Source organism: Excalfactoria chinensis, chromosome 2 (genome assembly GCF_039878825.1).
Source record: "Excalfactoria chinensis isolate bCotChi1 chromosome 2, bCotChi1.hap2, whole genome shotgun sequence".
Lineage (NCBI taxonomy): Eukaryota > Metazoa > Chordata > Aves > Galliformes > Phasianidae > Excalfactoria > Excalfactoria chinensis.
The window spans coordinates 79,667,501-79,681,740 of NC_092826.1; the positions used below are offsets into that span (position 1 = coordinate 79,667,501).

General features: G+C 39.6%; 1 protein-coding gene across 1 annotated transcript in view; it reads right to left on the reverse strand.

The window, feature by feature from the left end:
• Window positions 1-14,240, reverse strand: part of LYRM4 (LYR motif containing 4) — an 87,307-nt gene that overhangs the window by 56,856 nt on the left and 16,211 nt on the right. The window contains exon 2 of the mRNA XM_072327761.1: window positions 7,600-7,720. Coding sequence (XP_072183862.1) covers window positions 7,600-7,720 — 121 coding nt within the window. The remainder of the gene's footprint in view (window positions 1-7,599; window positions 7,721-14,240) is intronic.

Below are 14,240 nucleotides of genomic sequence, written 5' to 3' on the forward strand. Positions count from 1 at the left end.
AAAATTGACTACTTGTATTATGTCAGACTAGGAGTAAGAAAAGTTAAAGAAGTTCATGCCAACCATTATGAGTATAGCTAAATGTCACTGCCAGCATTTACAAGTGTATGGATGCTTGATTACCTCCCAAAATTGATTCTGTTGAGTGATTTGATATAACTATTTCAACAGGATTTTTTGATCATGTTGTTTCCCTCCTGCTTTTCTTCCACAAGTGAGGCATTTGAAAACTCCTTCCAGCTTCTACCTTTGCTTTTAACATACTAAATGGGACAGTACTCCCTACATGCAACTTTGGCTCTGACCTGCATGGAAAGTGCCAATGTACACCTGTAATATGACATTTCCAATGACATATGTCTTAAGTAAAAATGGTAAATCAATAAAACTCAGTAGAAAAGTAGGTATTGGCCATTGAGAACCTGAATATTAAAAATATATAAATACATACATATGTTACATTTTATACATTTTCAAAGAGTTTTTTTGTTTGTTTGTTTGTTTTTAAGAAAAACTATAAACTTGCTGAGGGTGGACTTTATGCCTTCATCCAAGATGCTGATGAAAATACTGACCAGGCCCAGGCCCAGCACCAGCGTCAGGGGAACACTGCTAGCTAGAGGCCTACAACCAGATTCTATGCGGCTAATGACCACCCTCTGAGTTCTGCTAGTCAGTCAGTTCTCAATCCACCTCAATGCCCACTCATCTATCCAACATCTTCAAAGTTTCATAACAAGAATGTTGTGGAAGACTGTGTCAAACACCTTGCTGAAGTCAAGGTACACAAGATCCACTGCTCTCCACACATCTACCCAGCCAGTGGAATCATCATAGAAGGCTATCCGGTTGGTCAAGCGTGATTTCCTGTTGTTAAGTCCAATCCTGATAACCACCTTCTCTTTCAATTACTTGGAGATGGCATCCCAAACAAGTTGTTCCATCACCCTTCCAGGGATGGAGGTGAGGCAGACCAGCCCGTAGTTTCCCAGATTCTTCTTCTTGACCTTTTTAAAGACTGGAGTGACACTGGCTATCCTCCAGTCTTCAGGTACCTCTCCCATTTGCCAGGACCTTTCAAAGATAATATGGAGTGGTTCAGCAAACGTCTCTGACAGTTCTCTCAACACACACAAGTGCATCCTATTGGGGCTCATAGATTTGTGTGTGCTGATTTTGTCTACATGCTCTCTGACCAAATCCACTCCAGCCAATGGGAAGTCCCCTTTTACCCAGATTTTTACCTTCAGGGCCTGGGATTCCTGAGACCTAGTCTTATTATTAAAGACCAAAGCAAAGAAGGCATTCAGAATTTCCATCTTCTCAGTGTCCCTCTGCTACCATGGTTCCCAACATCACTGAATAGGGGACTCACATTTTCCCTAGCCTTCCTTCTACTGTTGACATACTTAGAAACAGACAGACAAGCATTTCTTGTTATCCTGCAAGCTTTAACTTCAAGAGGGCCTTAAGCCTTCATCAGTACATACCTACAGGCCCTGACAACATTCCTATATTCTTCCCAGGTGGACAGGCCCTTTTTTCACATTTTATGGACCTTCTTTCCTCACCTACACAGGCCTCTTGCCACCTTTCTCCAGTTTCCATGATGCACTGATCTTCAGCATGGAAGAAGTGGTGTTTAAGTGCTTACCAGGCCTCCTTAACTTCTAACATTCTAGCCCATGGGATACCTTCAACTAGGTCTCTGAAGAAGTCAAAATTGGTTCTCTGAAGTCCATGGTAGCAATTCTACTTATTGCTTTGCTTCTTCCACACAAGACCTTGAGCTCCACCATCTTGTATTCACTGCCTCCCAAGCTTCACCCAACCATCACATCCCTGACCAGCCCTCCCTTGTTAGTAAAAACTAGGAAAAAAGTAAAAGGTCAGGTAGCACACCTATCCTCATCAGCTCCTTCCACCACTTATGTCAAAAAGTTATCACCAATGCATCGCAGCAACTGCCTGGACTATGTGTGCCTGGCCATGTTGCTTATACAACAAAAATCAACATGATTGAGGTTCCCCATGAGAATGTTTGCTGATGAAACTATGGAGAATAATCAATAAAAATGAAAGTAGGTGCAGTAAAGTAAGGTGCTTTTGCATTTTGCTTCTTAAGAGTAATCATAACTGAAGTTACTCCTCTTGGTATTACTGATTAAACATACTTGAATATTTATACTATTTTGATTAATAAAAACATGCTCTATCACACTGTGGCTGTATTATTGCCAGTTCATATTAATACAAATGCTATATTAGTATATTAATTATCATTTCCAATTCAAAAGTTACTTCAATCTTTGCATTGCTATGACCAGCTACTGCCAATAAATGGCTCAAGAAGATGCAGTCCTTGGCAGTGCACACCTGCCCGGGCAACATGGCTTGTTTGAAAAATAAAATGAAAGTTTAAAGAACAATTCTTATCTTACAGAGAATTCAAAACAAAACCATATCAATCATATTTACTGGAGATGGCAAATGTGAAGAAATGCAATATGAAACCTAAATCTCATGCTCATTATGACACAGACTTCTATCAAGACGTAGTCACAAAGGATTTCATTAAACAGAACTAAAGTTACTATAATAAAAGAATATTGCGAGGATTAGAAATGAACTTATCCAAAATGCTGCTAGCACTTAACATTTATTATGATCGGTGAAGCCTTTATAATAAAATTTTCATATTTCAAAGCCATGTTCCTTCACTCTTCACATCTAAAGGAAACCATAAGAGAGTCAAACCTGAGGAAAAACAACTTATGCCTATGAGGATGTTTGTCTATCTCTCCCCTTAGAACACACCCTTGAACAGCTGCAAAGGAATGAGATCCTTGTGTCTTGACTGGCTAATACTTCATGATATCACTGCTGAAGATTGTTAAAAGTGATTTGTATCTCTTCAGATTATGTAAAGGAACTCCAGTTATGTGGTAACAAAAATAGTACAATCAATAACATTTCAGGGCAAATTCTCCTGCCTCTCATATATTCCAACAGTGACAGAAATTCACAAATTACTCCATACTAACATGGCTAGTAATGGCTGTTGCAATGATACTCATTCTTAAGGACATCAAAGAATTATCCTGAAAACTTTTAATAACTTTCTACTTCAAACTTGTAACAGTGCATTTCAGACAGTGCCCTCCTTGAAAGGGAGGATGCCATAGAGGGTGCTGTTTACACAGTTGAACACACAAGCACATGATCTTTGTAAACTACATTAAGAATCAGTGTTGCTCCTTTAGCAATCCTATTTTTAAATCAAAACATGCAGAGGACGGCTAAGGTGGAGATTAATGTTCCTCCATGCTTTTCAGATTTATAAAGCTACCTTTATAACATTCAAGTAAATTGAACAGTGACTGACATGAGGAAAATGACAGTAATCTGTCACTATTTCACATTTCCCACTAGGCTGATTCAAATAGTTATTTATGAACCTTACACTTCAATGGTCACTCTGATGACTAAACCATAAATTAGAATGTAAAGTGAATATAAATTTGATTTTAGAGTAACAGCGAATTGTCAACTAGGTGAGATATTATTTAATTTCTATTGATACACTATAAAAAGTCAGCAATAACAAAATGTGCTACATCATAATAAATCCCAAATTTAGCAAAAAATGCTCACTAGATCTTGTTATTGCTTCAGCACTTGTGCCTTTAAAAACAAGCACACTTTATGTTATGCTCAGTTAGTTTCAAATACAAACTCTTAATAATGTCAGATGACTTCATTACTTGTATTTTCAATTAAACAAAGAGCAAGAGTGATTCTTCTGCCCCCTCAGAGCACAATTAAACGTGACAGCAAACATATATTAATATGAAATTTGATTCTAAGTATAATTATAGTTCTGGTGAAAAGTTTACTTTTAGGACAGATGATTACTATTTTTTCCAGTATTTACTCCTTGCTTTACAACTGAACAGTGCTCTCAGACAAAGGGTTTGTACTTAGAGTGGTCATGTTTGTAGCCAGCAGTCGGACTACATGATCCTCATGGGTCCCTTCCAGCTCAGAATTCTACAACTCTATGACCTATGCCATGTACAGATAGAAATACTGCAGAGAACAACAGTTCTCCATTTATTAGAAAAACTTTTCTTTGGGTGTGCTGTGGGGTGAAGGAATGACTGAGCAAACACAAATTGTTGTAACCAAAGCTTCAGGAAGTCTTCAAGGAATTCAAGGCTCCAAAATTATCTTGATAAATTCATTTTCCTTTATAAGATCTTTTTTTTGCTTAACATTCCTCTGCCTTACATTGCTGTTTTGACTCCAACAAATATATATGTTATAGAAACACACATGCCTTTTCAAATGTATGCAGCATAATCATGCTTTGAAATTGGAAATCTAGTAGTGCAACATATGAAACAATTAAACGTAAGTTTCAGTTTTAGCAATGTTAAAATGTGAAAGTTGTGCTGAAATCTCTAATATTCCTTACCTTTCAAGTGCATTTTTCCTAAAATCACTACACGAAATGATACCAAAATGTGATGCTATTTAAAACTACTTTAGCAGATACATTTTACATATGAGAGTGTTGCCGTGTGCTTCCATGGTTCAACCCCCCCTTGCCCCAGGTTCTAGCATTACCTACAACATGGGAGAAACCGCTTAAACTACTGAGAGTGAACATGTGAACAAAAACTTCTGGCTTTAGCAATAACTGAAGCCCTTCTGCATTATTCTGGTTATGTCCTAGTGACAAAGACATCCTTCAAGGAACAACCACCTTCAAAAAGATAGGTATTCAATGCCACTTGCTTGACAACAGTTTATAATATATCTAATGTATTCACACTAAGCATGAGTTTTACGTGTTTGTAAAGATAAAACATATACACAGAGATTTATGTATTCAGAAAATCCCAGTGGAACTTGAATCAAAAGCGTACAAGAGCCCTACGTGCCTTTACTGTTCCCAAATACCTTCCTGGCAGAAAGCTTTACACCTACACATAAAGCATTTTAAAGCAAGAATTACATATAACACTGTAAACTGAAATATGGCTCTCCAGGATTTCTCCATTGTGAACTGAGAAACATTTACTATAATGTTTACCATAATATTTATTTGATTAAGTAGCAAAGTGGAAGAAAAAAGTAGCACATTAGAATGGTTGTACTGGTAGAATTGGCAGAATCCTTCATAAGAGAAAATAACAAGTCTTGCCTATTTTTTTTTGTTTTTTAATTGTTGTCATGATCTTGATTAACATATTAAATTTTTATCACTGCAAAACAGAGACTGGTTTATGATATTACCTGTTGGTCATATACATGCATGCTAAAGGTATATCTGCAAGTAGTGGCACATGCACACGTTTTATGCATGTTCAAAATGTTTACTACCAACCAATGGATGCAAAGTGTTCTTATAGCACAACTACTCCTTTACAATGAACAGCAATTGTATATAACATTAAGAGATTAATCAAGCCTGCCTCTTCTTCCTACCCTCTCCAAGACAGCTCAAATAGCTGACATGGACGACCTTTTGGCTAAAACAAAAATATGAAAGATTTGAAACAAGAAGCACTCCATAAAGGAGAAAGTCTCCCCCATCAAGACTCTTGTTTTAGAAAACTGCCATTTTTTCCGCATTTACAGTAACAAGGTAATCTCTGCGTTCATAAAATTTGTCCAGAAGTGTTAAATTCTATTTTAAAATCTGTTCCAGATCTATTACAACTCAGACGAATAGAAAGAATCACGTCTTCTTGAAGGAAAAATGTTGAAAGCTTTTATTTAAGGAAGACTTATCCACCATCTAACTTAGAGCTGGTCTTTTTGTTTAGGCTTATACAGAGAGTCATATTCTACCCGTATGAATTTGGGGTACCCCGAAAGTTAATATACTATGAACCATTCCCACATTCAAGTTAGGTACATAGGACTGGTATTTTCACCTGTTCCTAGTGTTCTGATGCCTTGACACTGAGCTCTTTTCAGAAAGAGAAAATACTTGTTCTTATGAAAAAGTTGTGCCAAGTAGGTCCTAGTAACATTTAAAACCATAAATAAAACCTATTACCACATCAGTCATCCATTTCACAGCAATATAGTTACAGCTGCAGCCTCACTAACACTTCTCCAACTTATCAAAGTTATGTTTATATTTTTACTCACAGCCATCAGAGCAATTTTCTGACATGCTGACATTTTATTAATTAAAATCCCAAATGGACCTTATCTGTAGCATTTCATTATGGGAGATCTCATCTCCACAGACTGTTACTATCATGATGCAAAGTTCTGCAAGTGGCAGAATTGGTCTTTGTGCATTCTTATCTTTTGCAGCTTGTCTATGATCTTCTCCTGTCTTCTTTTCTTCCCTGCATAACGGATCTGCACATATTACCTACTGAAGTTCTTACCTAAATATGGTACCTAGTGGAAGGGACAGTGATACTATAAATGCTACTCAGAACGTCCTAGAGAAAAGTATTGCCAGTGACTCAACCTTTTTCCAGGAAAAATGTATCACCCCGCCTGGAAATACATTTAGTCAGCATTCACTTAACTCACTTTATGATTTTTATGTTCTGATGTTGTTCAAACATGGGAAAAACAACCACAAAAGGCAAAACTACATGGAGAGGTTGTCACAGGCACATATCTAAAACTGCAATGCAAGGAATGAGGAATGGAAATCTGTGAGGGCTGCTCTGAAAGTAATGTCTCCTATTTTTTTAACTATGTCAACCCAAGACATCAGAGGCAGGTGTTGGTGGTACGGCAGTAAAGGCTGAACCCTCCCATCAATATTCCATTACCTTTTGTTGTGATGGAACAGATGGTAGCAAAGAGGTAATCTGACAGAATGACGTCTGACACAGATGTGTGGATGAAGCAAAGGGATGGAACTGAATTCCTCCAAATGGAAATAAGATGGCACCCATTGACATTTAGTGAATGCTAGCTGAATGCTTCTGGAGACCAACCAGTGGATGTGAGCACAGTGAGACAGTGAGTGGTGCATCTCAGTAGTGGCAGCAGTGACAGTGGGCAACCTCCACAGGTGCAGATCTTTATGAGTGAAGCATGCAGGCTTTTTTTCATTACTGGTGGAAACATGTAGCTAATGGTAGTGATTACTGAAGAAAGGTATTCTGTGTCTGAGAATTTGCTCTATCAAATAGCCTTATTGCGCTCTTTGTATCTGTTGTAGTTTCCATGGAAATAAACAGGAGGCATTGCTTTTTGAAGCGGCCTACATAATATACATGAGCTACAGAAAAGAGATTCAAAGGAAACTGAGAGCGGAACAGAGGAACAGAGTGAAGAAAAAGACAAAGGTAGTAAAATAAACAGCTGAAAAAACAACACAAGACATATAAATTTATGTATGTCTTCAGGCTACTGGAACAAGCTCCCCTAAATTCCCCAATTGTAACTGCAGTGGATAAATGAATCCTTCCCATTCTCACAAACCCAGATATACAAAAACTACACTTCATCCAGAGATGTTTTGCACAAGGACCTATTTTTTCCATCTATAATAGCATGAGCCAGTTTAATGAGATGTATACAACTCTTAGATAAAATTACAAATAACTGTACCTGCCGATGAATAATCTCTAGGTTTTCTTTTGCTTTACTCACTAGTTCTTCTATTTTTTCAGAATCCTTTACATTCTTGTTTTCTCTGAAGGCGTCTCTTATCCTTCTGATGGCGTATGTCCTAAATATAAACAACAAGACAACATGTTTATAAGTGTGCCACAGTTTTATGACGTTTCAACATGCCATAAAACATACTGAATTCAATAAATGTACAAATGCTTATTTCAAAATATATATTTTTAATTAGGATTTTGTTGGAGTAGAAATAGTGATCACTTATTATTATTGTTGTTATTATTTGTTTATTTTACTGGAAGCTGTAGGAAATCTTCACACTTTTCATATCAGTCAAGTCACAGAATGATAGAATATCTTGGGCTGGAGGGGACTTTAAAGATTGTCTCATTCCAAACCCCCACCATCAAATCAGTCCCTATAGCTCTGCTTGCAACTACCATAAACATACTGTTGCATAGCCAGCTTGGTTAATGCAAAGCTCATTAAAAGCAAACAAAAGCACCACCAAAAAAAAAATGGCTTCAACAAAACAAGAATAAAAAAATCATATCTCGGATGATTTTGCTTCAGTGTGATTACTATTATTCCAAGTGCTCTGCAGTTCTCAGTGCTAACTGCTACATGCATTATACATTTATTACCAGTTTTGACTTTCCAGTCTGGCAGTCACAGGTAGAGTGACAGATTGACCAAACCAAAAAGGGTTCCTTCTTTGTAATCCCTTCCTTCTCCTGACAAAGTGTATTTCAACTTTCAGTCCAACACCTCCTCAGCCATCACTCACAAACAGAAACATGATCTCTGCGAGCAGGGAGAGCTTTTGATTTCTCCTTTCAGAAAGGAAGATCCAAATGTGAAGCCACCCCTGATATTGTACTGTTTCTTCTGAAGCCAATAAGAACCTTCATGCAGTTTGCAGAGTATTGCTTGATAAAAAGTAGGGCCCATTTCCATAATAAAACAAAATGTTCAGACTCAGCAATACATACTTCTTATTACACCATTTGTTTGAAGGTTAGGAGGAGAACTGGCCTTTTGCTCTGCTATCTTGGTAACATTCCATTTCTCTACTACCTGGTCAGTACTATTTTTAATACAGAAAGTAAAACCCTATGTGTGGCACTGGAAGTAAAAAAGGGTGCTGACAACACCACTATTAGTGTAATGTTTCAACAACTGTTTTCAATCCCATGTACAAGTGAAACATGAGACACAAAATTGCTTTGAACACGATCATGAAAAACCCCACGCACACTATACTGAAAAATAAAATTAACATTGGCGGAGGCTACAGAGAAAGAGAAAGGAAGAAAATGAAGGATCATCAGACAGTGTCACTCCATGCCATTAGATGGTGCTCTCCAGCTCTTAATGCCAGCTCCTTCAGCCAAAAGGCATATTTTCTCCTTGAGCTCATAAATAATACATTTCAATCACAAGAACCAGGATGGTTATGGAGTCCCACCCTGCTGCCACACACCGGCAGATGGTGTGCGCTTTTAATTAGGGCCTGTTCACCTATAATGTGACACTGGGGTGTGCGAGCGAGCGAGCGTTTGTATGTGTGAAGTTAATAGAATGTATTAAATATGGAAGCTCATTCTCATCTGCAGCTGGTGTCCTAGAAAGATTTGAAGGGGAAGCTGCTTTCTCCTAGGAATAAAAAAAAACACCAAAACAACTCCAAATCATTAAGAGGCAGTGTAATTTTGCTGCTTGATAATGGATGGATTTCAAATCATCCCACATATCTATGTAGGGTCTAACTGTGCATAAACATAATATTTTCTGCAAGAAAAGAAGGACTGACAAAAGATACAAGGCCCTAACATAATTTGTTTTCTTAGCTTAAAGGAAAAGGAACAACGACAACAATCAACAATAAAACAGCAAGTATCCATTACTGGTAGCAAGTCTTCCAAAATACAATAAAAGAAATAAGTAAAATCGATGGAACTTGAGCAAATTCTTATTCAGCATACACCTACAGACTGTATTCTCCAGTTTGTACATATGGTGTGCTAATTGTTCTATTTTCTCCCTCTTTCACTACACCCAACAGCCACTGAGAAAGAAAATATATGTAATTAAAAACCGGTTTGATAGTTTCTGACCATAAATAGGACACATGCTGCTGTGTTTTTCCTCTGAATTTCTTTAAATCTTTATAATGTTAACACTCAAATGAAGGTATTTCACATACGCTTGAACACAATCTCAGTTTTACAGCCTAATTGCAACACTTCCAGTATATTTTAAATGTGCTCTAAAGAACAGCCCTATACCATGGCATTACTCTTTACTAAGGTTAGATTCTAAGTGTCACTTAAGATAAGGAAAAGCTGAACTCAGAGCTCAAACCAGATACTATACCTGACTGTACAGTAAAGTATCCATTCTTACTACTTTCTATAAGCTTGATTTGAGAAGCGGCATCAGTTTCAAGCGCCAGTGCTCTACACACTTCAAGAGCAGAGTACATATCAAAACCTAGTACTAATGTGGCCTCAAGTCCATGAACAACAGAGTTCTTTCATAAACATGGTAATGTATGTAGAAACATGTTGCAAGCATATACACAGAATGAAAAGAACCTACATCTTTAGATGTATCTGTTTTGTTAAAAGCACTACTCACCCAGATTTCTGAGTGATGAAGAGAGGTCAGCTGATCAACTCCCCTTATGATGGGTATTTTCAGTTCAGTAAACATAAGCACCAAAGAACCAATTGAGTACCATTTGGAGGCACAGACAGTGGTGAAGAATGCAGGTCTATCTTCATAAAATCTTGCAAAAATCAAGCTTAAAAGATTATTATTTTCCTATATTGATGAACTCAGTTGGCTCTGCGTGAGACTAGATGAGCATTAGCACTGAGAAGGAAGAAGGAATAAAGCAGCGCTGATTCAGCTGGGTGCAGTGCATGACAGATCCCACTGTTAGAGAAGCTAGGCAGAACAGATAATTAACTGGACTCTTCGGGGAGACGGCAATGAGAGAGCTCTCTAGAGAACTAGAATGGGAAAGCAATTCTGCCTACACCAGACACAAGCAGGTTGCCTATCTTTGGGGAAGGTCCTAGAAATGCAAGATAGCTCATTAAGAAACATCGTTACAAACAAAACCTCAAAGCGCACTTCACAATTTACTATTTTTTCCCATCATTCTCTGGAAATGGATAATAAAGAACAGCTAAAAGATGCAGTAAGATTCTACAATTCTACCTATGATTCTAAGCTCTTTCCTCTTCGTCATCAAGCCAGCAATTGCTACCCTGGACTTTAGGACAGTGAACTTTGATCTCTTCTGGGACCTGCTTGGAGCTATCCTGTGGGTTAGGGTGTTAGAAGGTAAGGGGGACTGTGAGGGCTGGTCAGCATTTAAACAGCTGCTCCTCCAAGCTCAGGATCAGTGTGGCCCTGTGAGCAAGAAATCCGGAAAGGGTGGTAGAAGACCTGTGTGGATGAGCAAGGAGCACATACGCAAACTCAAAGGGAAGAAGAAGGTCCATGACCACTTGGGAAGAATATAGAAACATTGTCATGGCCTGCAGGGATGTGACAAGGAAGGCTAAAGCCCACCTGGAATTGAATCTGGCAAAAGTGATAAAGGATAATAAAAAAGGCTTTTTAAAGTATGTTAACAGTAAAAGGAAGACTAGGGAGAATGTGAGTTCCCTACTAAGCGAGGGGGGTGTTCTGGTAATGGAGGATGCTGAGAAGGCAGAGATACTGAACACTGTCTTTGCTTTTGTCTTCAGTGAAAAAGCTCTCCCTCAGGAATCCCAGATCCTGGAGGTTAGTGAGAGGGTCTGGGGAATGGAAGACTTCCCTTTAGTCAGGGAAGAGGTGATCCGTGAGTGCCTAGGCAACACCAGTGTTCATAAATCCATGGAACACGATGGGGCACATCCATGTGTGCTGAGGGAACCGGCAGAGGTGATTGCTGAACAGCTCTCTATTATCTCTGAGAGGTCTTGGAGAATGGGGGAAGTACCTGAAGACTGGAGGATAGCCAGTGTTACTCTGTTCTTCAAAAAGTGCAAGAAGGAAGATCTGGTTAATTACAGGCCAGTTGGCCTCACCTCTGTCCCTGGAAAGGTGATGGGACAGCTTGTGCTGGATGCTATCTCCAGACAACTGGGAGAAAAGGAGGTTATTAGGAGTAGTCAGCATGGGTTCACCAAGGGCCTTCTATGACGCTGCCATTGTCTGGGTGGATGGGGGAGAGCAGTGGATGTAGCCTACCTTGATTTCAGCAAAGCATTTGTCTCCCACGACATCCTTACAACAAAGTTGAGGAAGCATGGGATAGATGAGTGGACAGTGAGGTGGGTTGAGAACTGTCTGACTGGCAGAGCACATAGGGTCGTCACTGGTGGTGCAGAGTCTCATTGGAGACATGTAACTAGTGGTGCTGGGTCCGGTGTTGTTCAACATCTTCATCAGTGACCTTGACAAGGGGATAGTGGCCACTCTCAGCGAGTTTACTGATGATACGAAGTTGGGAGGATTGGCTGACACACCTGAAGGCTGTGCTGCCATTCAGTGAGACCTGGACAGGCTGGAGAGCTGGGCAGTAAGAAACCAGATGAGGTTTAACAAAAGCAAATGTAGTCTTGCACCTCGTGAGGAATAACTGCATGCACCAAAACAGGTTGGTGGATAACGTGCTCGAGAGGAGCTCTGCAGAGAGGGACCTGGGTGTCCTGGCAGACAACAGGTAGTCCATGAGCCAGCAGTGTGCCCTCGGGGCCAAAAGGGCCAATGGCATTCTGGGGTGCATTAAAAAGAGCGTAGTCAGCAGGTCGAGGGAGGTGATCCTCCCCCTCTACTCTGCCCTGGTGAGGCCTCATCTGGAGTGCTGCGTCCAGTTCTGGGCTCCCCAGTACAAAAGACAGGGATCTCTTGGAAATAGTCCAGTAGAGGACCACAAAGATGGTGAAGGGCCTGGGGCATCTCCCCTATGTAGAAAGGCTAAGTGAACTGGGTCTGCTTAGCCTTGAGAAAAGACTGAGAGGGGATCTGATCCAGGTCGATAAATATCTGAGGTGTGGGTGGCAAAGTGGCAAGGCCAGACTCTTCAGCAGTGTGTGTAGAAAGGACAAGGAGATAGGGCCAGAAACTGGAGCATAGGAAGTTCTGCACTAATGTGCGCAAGAACTTCTTCAGGGTGAGGGTGACGGAGCACTGGAACAGGCTGCCCACGGAGGTTGTGGAGTCTCCTTCTCTGGATATATTCGAGACCCTCATGGATGCCTACCTGTGTGACCTGGTGTAGGGAACCTGCTTTAGCAGGGGGGTTGGACTTGATCGCTGGAGGTTCCTTCCAACCCCTATGATTCCGTGAAAGGTTTTAGTAGGAAGCTCTTTTGATTGTATCCTCTGTAAAGACTTTCCAGCTAACTAGTGACAACAGTATCCAAGCAAGAACATACAGTTCAATATATTCACTTCACTGGTTCTTACATGTACCCACTTCAAGACTTTCTACAACTCCTACTTACATGTACACATTGCACAATTAACTCGCAATGAAATACAAAGTAATATAATCAATGTGTAACAGATTCACTACAATGGCTTCAGACCAAAGTGGCTGCAGGTGGATGGCTACACAAGGTAACAGACGTGCACAAGTACAGAGCTGCTCTGAAAGTAACACCTCCTATATTTTACAACGCTGGCTCACAATGTCTGAGGCAGATGTTGGTAATACAACAGCAGAGGTTGAACCTTCTCATCAGTATTCCACTACATTTTGTTTCTGTGGGACAGATGGCAGCAGAGGGGCAGTGTGAAAATTGGCCTCTGATATGGAAGCACATATGAAGCAAAACTGTGGAATTAGATTCCTCCATTTACATTTAATAAATGTTTGCTGAATTCTTCTGGAGACCAACCAGCGGATGTGAGCACAGTGAGGTGGTGAGTGGTGCATTTCAGCAGTGGCAACAATGACAGTGGGTCATCTCTGCAGATATTTATGAGTGTGGCATACAGACTCTTGTTCATCACTGGCAAAAATGCACAATTAATGGTGGCGATTGCTGAAAAAAAGGTGCTTTATGGCTGAGAATTTGCTCTATCAAATTGCATTATTCTCCTCTTTGTAGCTATTGTAGCTTCCTCTGAAACAAATAGGAGGCATTACTTTTGGAGTGACTTAGAAAACAGAGTGTGGATGGGGCTTAAGGGAGAACAATGTCAAGGCATTAAGACAGGAATGAGCACTATCTGCTATGTTAAGAGACAACAACCTCCCCAAAATAATAGCAAAACACACAGAATTATGATTAGGAAAGTCTTTTTTCTAATGCACCAAGAGTCCATCTCCTTTTTTTTTTGCCTGAAGCACAATTGAAAGCCTAACATGAGGCCTAATAAAAACAAAGCCTACAAGAAACAAAGCCTGAAACAATGGTCATTAAATAAAAATGTAATCATGACTGAGTTACTTCAGAAAATAATTGCTCTTTGGGGATTTAGGCACTTTAAGCGTTCACTTATCTGATCTGACGTCTAACTAGAAAAGAAGATAAATTATAATAATAATAAAAAAACCTCAGCTTCCTTTCCAGGTCCTCACTCTTGTACCTTTGTGCTTTACTAAACAGGAA